At 38.9% G+C, this 10311-nt stretch overlaps 1 protein-coding gene across 1 annotated transcript in view; it reads right to left on the bottom strand.

Moving 5' to 3' along the window:
• Window positions 1-2669: 2669 nt before the first annotated feature.
• Window positions 2670-10311, bottom strand: part of LOC128436649 (mucin-5AC) — a 39887-nt gene continuing 32245 nt past the window's right edge. The window contains exons 51-60 of the mRNA XM_053418449.1: window positions 10020-10054; window positions 9743-9917; window positions 9110-9208; window positions 8982-9025; window positions 6411-6533; window positions 5893-5991; window positions 4808-4936; window positions 4603-4642; window positions 3818-3941; window positions 2670-3285 (exon numbers count right to left, since the gene is read on the bottom strand). Coding sequence (XP_053274424.1) covers window positions 3060-3285; window positions 3818-3941; window positions 4603-4642; window positions 4808-4936; window positions 5893-5991; window positions 6411-6533; window positions 8982-9025; window positions 9110-9208; window positions 9743-9917; window positions 10020-10054 — 1094 coding nt within the window. The 3' untranslated portion in view covers window positions 2670-3059. The remainder of the gene's footprint in view (window positions 3286-3817; window positions 3942-4602; window positions 4643-4807; window positions 4937-5892; window positions 5992-6410; window positions 6534-8981; window positions 9026-9109; window positions 9209-9742; window positions 9918-10019; window positions 10055-10311) is intronic.

Below are 10311 nucleotides of genomic sequence, written 5' to 3'. Positions count from 1 at the left end.
GTGTCCACAAGACACCAAAAGTTTGGAGCAGACTGATGGGTTTTGATGTGGAGGTTATTTTGCAACGTTTACGATTTCAATCTCCACCTGTCCAGCATCCAAGTTAAACATAGCACTTAGTTGCTCAGCAATACATGTCATGTCCACTTGCATGAAAGGATTTGAAATGAATGACACACATGGCTCAAGTTGATCAAAGTCACAAAACCTGTTCTCAAACTCTTGCCCTCGTCTGTTTATTACTTGAGAGTACTTTTCTACAGCTTTGTCAAAAGCCGGAGATGCAGAAGCATAAAAAATAACTCTTCCTCCCCATCATTAGGAAAATAATATGTTTTCTTTCGCTCCCACTAGCTTGTCTCAGTATAGAGTGAGATGGCGGTTTGACTTTTTTTAAATTTAGAGCAGAATAATTTCATTGCAGCAAATGTTTCACCGAATAGGCGGAGTATTTTCTTTGAAAACTTCATTTTTCTTCTCTGAACACAGATCTGATATGACTTTACAAAAAAGCTCTCAATGTGCTTGATCTGTCCAAAGGACGGTCTCAATGAAGTATTTTAGAAAACTCTCATCTGTTTTTTTTTCTATGGACGCCACCTCAGTTCAGACAGCAATAAATGGTTTGATTGGGCACTGTTGTATCTTGATATTTTATGTCAGTTTGATTCTAGTTTCAAGTTTTCTTTTTACATTTGAACTATTCCTCTCTTCAATCTGAGGACCATTTTCTTCTCATAGTCGGATAAATCGAGGTTGGCTACAGACCAAAGGTCTTTCAACATCTCAATAATATTAGTAACTTGGTCACAGAAGCCTGAAGCTCCTTGAAGGCTCTTGTCTTTTGTTTGGCAACGACCTATATCAATAGTCTGACATTATTAAATAGTCGGGAGCAAAATAACATCTCTGTTGCTAATAACAGCCTCTTTGCGTTGGATTTTTGTCCCTGCTGATGGTGAGGGAGGCAGCAGTGAGCTTCCAAAATTTGCCCTGGGCAGGATGTTTATTTTAATTATCATGGCGTCACAGTGAGTTCAGCTGTTTGGATAATACATTTCTTATCCTGAATAAACTTTGTCAAGTGTATTGCAAACGTTTAGTTTATTGTCTGAATTGAGGGAAAATTTCTAACCTCAAATAAGTGAATACGTTTTAATTACTGGAATGGAGGCAGGGGGCGGGCAAGGTCTCATCCCATGTTTCAGCGTAACAAAGTCGATGTCTGCTAGTTTACTTTAAAACCAGATAGCCTCCTTTGTGGAAAGCATTGCACTTATTGTCAATATACAGTAAAACATCGCCAGGATATAATGACAGATGATGATGTACCTGTGTTTTCGCTGCTCTGCTCTGGCGGCCCATTCTGTATGAATTTGAATTTTATATCTTCTTTTAAAGTGATTTATATTTTCATTTTAAAAAGTTTATATCTTTTCAAGGCTTTTTGATTTTTAAGTGAACTTAGTGTTATTGGTTAGATGTTGAATATTTTGTCTGTGGGTCAAAAAGTTGAACAGGCACAGAACCTTGATTGTTTTTTTAAGATGGTTTCCACCCCTGTCCATCGGTTTGTCAGTTTATCAGTAGAATCACACAAAACTACTTAAAGGATTACCAAGAAACTTGGTCGAAGGACAGGACATGTGCTAAGTCAGAGCCTATTACATGTTTGCATGGATTCAGACAAAGGGACGGGTAAAGCAATTTTTTTAATAATTTTCTTTAACATTGCAAGATGGCATAAAAATATGGACAATTTTCCCCAGTGTCCCATGGGAATAGAGCATGAACTTTGGTGGAAAATTAGGCATATTTAAGGTATGATATCCATGATTATGTGTAGTTTGGTGTAGCTTGATTTAATTTAAGGAGACAATTGGGCCTTTGCAGAGGTACAAGCCTACCGAGTGTTATTCCAGTTTGCTAACTTGTTATCGGACTCCTTTTCAGTTAGTGTGGGAATTGTTCAGATATGTCCTGATTGCGTCTTTCACAAGATACACTGTTGGCTCTACTCTCTAAGTGCTTGGTCTTCAAATCAGAGTGTTGGTCAGTCACAAAAAATTGCCTTCATTGACGCATTGAGTTATACAAATGTTAAATAAAGTAAACATCCTTGTTTACCAAGACTCCTATGAATACCTGTTTTCTCCACACCCTTGTTCTGTGCTCTGACTTGGGGATGTGTACTGTGTGGCACCGCCTTGCCCAAAGTCACTGTGTCACACTGATAGTATTTGTATGGGACTGTGTGCAGTTGTCTGCTCCCATGTGTTGTGTTTGACTACTCTGTCATCCCAGCTTTTCCATGATCTTTCTGTGAGACCTTGATGTTACATATTGGGTTTGGGAGTAAACTGAGAGCAGGATGTGAGGCAGCTGAGTGTTAACAAAGATCGAGGTGGAGGCAGCTGAACACAAACATTCACTTTAACATTGACCTTATAAAATAAAGATCACTCCTACGCAGGTCGGCTAAGGCAATAGGCGTCATTTCCTTTCACCTTCCAGGAAGAGAGGCTTGATGTTAAGAATTTCCAAAACCACAAGAGTGGTTCTCTTCTACAGTGCTGGTGATTAGCCCGGCTTTGGCCAGCGCAACTATGTATCCTACCAGGTGAATGGGATTGATGGCATTCTTAATGGACAGAAAAATGCAATCAAGATGCCATTATAGTGTGTTTAATTCACTTTCATTTAGAACAGTAATGAAATCCACAGTAAACAGAGATACAATTGAATTTGTGGCAGCTAGTTGTTACACAGCCTGAGAGGAAATGCATGACTAATAGTGACATTTAAATAGTTACATACTCACATGTACAGACTCACACACACTGTACATTCAGTAAGAAACCAGGTTTGATTAGCCTGCAGCTACAGTATGATCTTTATTAATGAAAATTGTGTACGTTTACAATTTTGTCAAACATAAGCTTAGTACGCTAATGCATAAAACATAAATAGATAAATCAGGTATGCAGATAAAGCTGATTGTTCATTTACGCTCCTACGTATTCATGAGCACTACAAGGGGCTGAGTCCTCATATTTGCCTCATCTCCTGCGTCGACGGGACTTGGTGCTGGAGGGAGTGTTCATCATTTCACTGCGGCCTAGCACAGAGCAGTCTGTCTGGAGGCACCCACAGGTGTCAATGTGGATGTAGGTGTAGGTGACCTCAGATTTGTCACGGCAGAAGAGCTGGACCTGCCTCTCAGACGTAGCCAACTCCTGGCAGCAGGAACACATGTGTTGCAAGGATCTCATTTTGGTGGAGTAGCTGAGAGAAGAGAGAAATGCTGGTGTGAGGAAAGTGGAAGGACGGGTGTAATGAAATCAATTTAAATCAGTAATTTCATTTTTCTGGCACTTTCACTCATAAAAAGTGAGTTGTTATCCAGAAGAGTGAGAAAATAATAAAGAGAGTGAAAATAACCCTGATAAGGTCTTGACCTTATTATGTTAAGATTTGGCCCTTCAATTTTACTCAATGGAATACCTTTTATTATAATTTATTCGTCTTTTTGAAATGGTTGTTTTTGTGAAGCACTTTGTAACCTTGTTAAGATAAGTGCTATACGAATAAAGCTATTATTATTATTTGTATTAATCAGTAATGTGATATTTGACATTGCCCTTATTTTATTTTATTTTACCTTTCTCTCAGGTTCTGGGACGATCATACAGAAGCTACACAATATGGTTAAATAATCTACCTCTTATAGTGATAAATTTGGCCCAGAGCGGTTTCCAATGTATTAAGGGTTCTGCATGACACTGAAAACAAGAAAATGAATGCAAAGGGGACTCACAAGCTGGAGGTACCACACGCTCCACTGCACGATGTGACATTCACCATGTGTTTGGACTGACAGCCCTTGCTCTCCAGCCGCACAGCAGTGGTGGACACGTTGCATGGACGAACCTTCTTCACACCTGAGGCAGCCAGAAGACATATATTGTAAGGGAATAACATCTCAATTATCCTGTTCTACTCATGTTTTATCTTTACATGTGTGAACAGTGAAGATTATGGTAGAGCACTATGATAACTTCTTTGGCTTTTGTTTTCTTATCTGCTCTGAACTTATTTTGGCGTATCTGTATTTGCTGTTACTAGTTAAACAAATAATTCTACAGTTTAATGGAACCAAGCAGTAAGAACCTCTCTGAGTTGTGTGTTAATTGTGTTCGATCAACTCTAAACTGTCTAAAAACGCATGGGCAGATTTGTGAAAATAAGAGGCGGCTCAATTATGCGTATCTATTCGCCTCATGAACCAAACAGATACCTTTTAAGATTCAAGATTCAGGATTCAAGAGTTTATTGTCATTATGCACAGCAATTAAATTAAGTAGTTGCTGGCAATTAAATGCTTTGTTAAATGCATTCTAAGAGTTGCTTTAAAACGTAATAAGGCCTTTATCCTCAGTCATGAAGACACAAGCTTGTAAGACCAGCAGTGTGACTGTGGTTTTTTGTATGACAGGTTAAAGCCTCGAATGTTCATCCTGAGGCTTAGTTTAACCAGTGTAAGAACAGTGTGGTCATGTCATTGTTTATGCAGCTATGAAAACCTGATGGACTAATACATACAGACATGACAGCATCCATCTGAAGCTATGGTCTCTGTTCCCTGTGTGGAGATAAACAGATTCACATTAGCATTCTGTTGGGGAATGTTTCATTCAGTAAAGATTCACATTAGACAACAGGAGGCATTGTGTTCACGAATTTAAGGAGCAATGTCATAATGATGATGGCTTGTGTTTGTGTGTATGTGTGTGTGTGTTCAGTCTACCGGTATGCATTCATTGGGATCGTAGGAAGGACACACAGTCCTGGCCTCAACGGTGATGAACTGATTACCGATCTTTACACACTCAAACTTCACACAGGGGTTCTCATCGGGGATCCAAGTGGTTCCAGGCTGAGGAATAACGTAACAGAGTGTTAGTGCACATTGTCAGGCAGCACGGCATCAGTTTCACTACCATCTTCATATGTACTCTGTGGACTGATGTTGTTGAGACATCAAGGCACTGACTCTGAGCCAAAAACATTTTAATATAAAGAAACAATGTCACTTCCAACTAGTTAATTATTAATCACTTTCCTAAACGCAGAATAGTGAATTTTTTTCTATTATTATGTTTGCTTCTATTTCAGACAGCGTTTGTTTGGTAATCAGGTATCAACTTGAAGATTTTCAATCTAAAATATGATACTGATTCTCTTCTCTTATTTATCCTGTGAAAAGGGCACAATCCCTTGAACTATACCAAGAGTGACCTTTTTAAACTATTTCAATCTGCCATTATGCTGTATATTATGTTATACTGAAATCGCGGGAACTAGAATTACCGCCCTGTTGTTGTTTTAGCCTACATACATTTCTTTCTGGACTTACATGCCCCCCTGACGTTAACATTTTACCCTTGACCACTAAAATCGAATTAGTTCATTTGTGAATTCAAGCAAACATTTGTAACAAATTTGAAAGGATTTCTTGGAGGTGTTCTTGAGATATCGTGTTCACAAGGCAAAAAGGCTCCTCTGTGAGTTCCACGCAACCTTGAACCTTGACCACCAAAATCTCACCAGTTCATCCTTCAGAATGTTTGTGGCAGATTTGAAAAAATTCCCTCAAGGCGTTCTTGAGATATTTTGTTCATAAGAATGTGACGGAGGGACAACCGGAAAACATAATGCCTCTGACCATTGGCTATCACCAGTGCTGAGGCATTGATAAAGGTGCAGCTGCACAAATGAACACAATGTGATCTGGCAGCCTTATCATTGTATCTAAAAATGTAATTGTATTTCGTTTTCTACTCTTCTCTCTTCAAACACACATACATTGCATGTGCACTCATATACACAAACCTTTAAGGTGTGTGTTTCATTGTTCGACAGCGTCACAATGCAGCCTGTTTGGACACACTTTCCACAGCACCGGCCAGGGACGCTCTGGTACTCATAACCCTGAGGAGAGACACACAAACAAAAAAACTCACCATACAAAGAAACATCAAAATGTTAAACCAGCAGAAGATCAAGCCTAAATGAGAATAATTGAATTTAATGTTGTGCTTAGTATTCAGTGGATTCACAGTATGGCTTCATCAACAGATGTTCTGTTATTTGTGAACCTCCATATATGTAAGAAATCGAATGTTTGAAGTTATCGATGGATTTACTCATTCAAAAAAGGCAGATTGGATTTAAAGAGAAATCTCCATTAATCTGTCTTTAATGGCAACTAGAAGACATGGTTCATTACTGTTGAAAGGTTTAAAAAAACTACTAGAAGAGAATGCAGCCAGTGAATCTGCTTATCCATAAATTCACAGAGCGTTCAAATGTAAGAATTAACTGATAAAGGGGGGGGGGGGCAGTCTTACCAGAGGGCAGTGTTTGTCACATGGTAGAGGCTGACATTTTATCAAGTGCAGACGGCTGCTGGGGTCTATCTGGTCACTACAGGTGCAGTTATCACATGGGTTCATGAGCACTGGTTCTCCAACCTGGATGGACGGAGAGTCGGCACGGTTACAGATACATATGTTTGTAAATGGGGTGGGTAGAACATTAGAAACACTATGTAGTATAGTACAGTCACATACAACACCACTGTAAACTACAGCTTCAATTATAAACACATGGTTAAAATCACAGTGTCAGTCTAAAACTGATCTTTGTAAAAGGAGAATTTGTCACTGAGCAGTCGCATTAAATTGCACAATATGTAGCAGGTGTATCTATGAGTGAAGGATTTAGGGAAATCTGTTTGGCGGAAATGGAATGCAATATTCAAAATGATGTTTTAATAGTTTATACTGACCTGACAACTACATATAGTTCACTATATAGTGAGATCACTATTTTGCAGTGCTGTCTGAATTTAAGTAAAACATTTTAAACAATATATAGTGGATTATTTGTGAAAAATAGTGTACACCCTGATGGTCACTAACCAAGCAATATACAGTTGCAATCAGAAATATTCAACCCCCCCAAAGATTTTAAGGATTTGTCAATTAAATTTGACAGAATCTTGCTCTTTGAGCAAGATCCTGAATCGGATGACTTCTTTATGAGTTGAGTGATACAGAAAATCAACACAGAAAATGCATGATGTAGTATTTGTGTGTAGCAGTATATTTTGTTAAGATAGCCATGTCACAATTATTCAACCCCTATATAATATTGTTTTTTTTAAAGCTGTCTGAGAGTTTTTTTGTCCTAAAGTTGAGTTGAAACATTATTTAGCCTTTGGGAACTCTATACTGATCCTTCATTTGCTTCAGCTGTGATGCATATATAAAACCCACCCATGAAGGTATTCAAGGTGAGTTGCAATCATGGGAAAGACAAAGGAGCTTCCACAAAAGCTGAGAGAGGAGATTATTTCATCACACCTGAAAGGCCTTGGGTAGAAGAAGATTTCCCCAAAAAATTATATTCCAAGAGACACAATTGGGAACATTATAAGGAAGTTTAAAACTGATGGAGCAGCTTCAAACCTGCCTGGCCGTGGAAGAAAGCCCAACATTTCATCAAGGACCCTCAGCAACTTAGTCAGAACAAGTCAGATAAACCCCTGTGTGACTGCAAGACACCTACAGGATGACCTGATGAAGGCTGGTGCAAGTGCTTCAGTGGCAACTATAAGACGTGCACTGAATAAAAAAGGACTTCATGGCCGGCTTCAAGACACACTCAGCTCTTGACCACAAGGAACATCAAAAGTCGACTAGAATATGCCAGGAGGAATTTGGATAAGACTACTGAGTTTTGGGTGACAGTTCTATGGACTGATGAAACCAAACTGGAACTGTTTGGATGTATGGACCAGCGGTATGTCTGGCGTGTGAAAGGCCAGGCTTAGGACCAGAAGAATACCATCCCCACCAGTCCAGCATGGAGGTTGGTCAAAGATGATGTTGGGCTGTTTTTCTGCGGCAGGAACTAGCAATCTTTATTGTGTACATGGCATCATGGATTCACAGAAATACCAGGCCATTTGAAAGAGGAATGTGATGCCTTCTGTTGACAAATTAAACCTTGCTGATCATTGGACTTTCCAGCAAGACAATGATCCAAAGAAAAAACCTCCAAGTCCACCAAAGCTTGGTTGAGAAAAAGATCCTGGAACATCCTGGAGTGGCATTCACAGTCACCAGATTAAAATTTGATTGAATATCTTTGGTGGGATTTAAAGAAGGCAGTTGCAGCATGGAAACCAATAAACATCACTGATTTAGAGGCTTTGGCACTTGAAAAATGGGCAAAGATTCCGATCGAGAGGTGTAAGAAGCTTGTCCGCACTTACCGAAAACATTTTTTAGAAGTTATAAAAGCTAGAGGATGCGCCACAAAGTACTGAAGCTGGAGGGTTGAATAGTACTGCACATGCACATGTGTTGAAAGATTTACATTTTTCATTTGAATTTCAAAGTTAAGTCAACTTCTGTTGTCAAAATAACTAAAATACACATCAATAAATATCTTTTGTTGTTTGATGAGGTTTTTTTGTCATTTGTTGTCATTATCTGTCATCCACATCACTATAATGTCTATTGAGGTGAGGGGGTTATATATTTCTGATTGCAACTGTATACCATCATGCAGTGCACTCATAGCAGAGAGATGAGAGAGTAGTGTAAAATTAACATTAACAAATTTATTGTGGGATTTCCCACAGCAGAAGAGACAAACCAAATGCTGGCTTTGATGCTGCTTCTTTTTTCTCTTTTTTTTCTGATACCCTAAGGCAACTGTAGGTGTTCCTACACACTTGGAAAGGGAGTGTAAGTCTGCAACGTGACCACTGGATGCCACTAAATCCTCCACACTGAACATTTAAGAAGCAAATATAATTTGTTATGATATGTTAAAAACAGGGTGGTAAGTTCAAGACACACACACACAGACAGACACAACAAATCAGATGTAGATGTGATATGTCTCACCTCATATTCTTGGTTGTTGACAACACACACATTAGGTTTAATCCCTGTGAAGGAAAAGGAACAATCATTAAAATTTATTTTGAATGGGCTCAACAATCACAGTGACAAAATAATATTCACACACTCACTGCAGGAGTATTGGACACAGCAGACTCCCTTAACGGTTTCGAGAATGTGACCAGCAGGACATGACGGCACAGAATCAGGGCAGAGCCTCACATCACACTCTGTTCAAAGACACAGATGGATGAGTTCAGAAAGGACTGTTCACATCAGCAAATAACAATCCAGGAGATTTGACACTAAAAAACAAGTGCTTATAAAATTCATACAGGAATGAAAACAGGACAATGTGGTCATTTTTTCATTTGCTGCACTTTTGTGGTACATTACGATTACAGTATGTATGTCATCAGTCATCTTCATACTATCACATTCATACTTCATACTATCACATGGACCCTATTCTTTTAGTTTTTTCTCCTTCACAATCAATAGCAGGAAAGAGTCTGCTGGTGAAACATTCATTTACAACAGCTGCATCAGAGGTTTTTCCCACTGTAGTACAAGTTAGTGGACATCTGATAAAAACTAAATTAAACCAGAATAAAGTGCTGCTCAGGCAATTTCTCTAAGAATAAACTGAGAGAGGCTAAACACAAATACAAATGTATATGTTAAATAAGTAGAATCACTGTGTTTTGAGTAGGAAAGCTGTGACTACAGTGATAAGAGATGCTTCCATCTTGGTTCTCATTTACCACATTTCTCCTTCTGACAGCAGCCGGTAGTGTCAGTGACCTTGACCTTGACCTGACCTTCTTGGTCACAGGTGAGTGGTGGCTGGGTTGGACAGGACACATTTCGGCAGGTGACCTGCATGGTGTCCTCCTCACATATACACTCCTCACAGCCTTCTATCCATGTTGCATTGGCCTGAGAACACAGTGTTTATTTAACTATTCTGGCAGGGACCATGGCACAATCACAGGACGGTCAAAAGATTATGTTATGAGTGACTGTAGAAAAACGATTTACCTTCACCCATTTTTTATTTGGCAGCCGACAAATTTCTGTTTGGAGGAAAATAAGTAGGTATACAGTTATTTCCATCATAGACCTCAAGTGCTCAGGTTAATACGTAAATATTGAATAGATCCTCTCTGGAATCAAGTTTAAATTCATTTATTGCGATTTTTAAAATAATATTACCTCCTATACTATCTCTTCATATTGTAAAACAACATATGTTTTTTGTTATTTCAATAGTGGAAAGAAACTGAGGAGGGGTATACTCGCCTGGAGCCCGAGACAAGTTTCCCTATGGAGC

The sequence above is a fragment of the Pleuronectes platessa genome, chromosome 1, assembly GCF_947347685.1.
Source record: "Pleuronectes platessa chromosome 1, fPlePla1.1, whole genome shotgun sequence".
Taxonomy (NCBI): domain Eukaryota; kingdom Metazoa; phylum Chordata; class Actinopteri; order Pleuronectiformes; family Pleuronectidae; genus Pleuronectes; species Pleuronectes platessa.
This window is presented reverse-complemented; position numbering and strand designations above follow the sequence as displayed.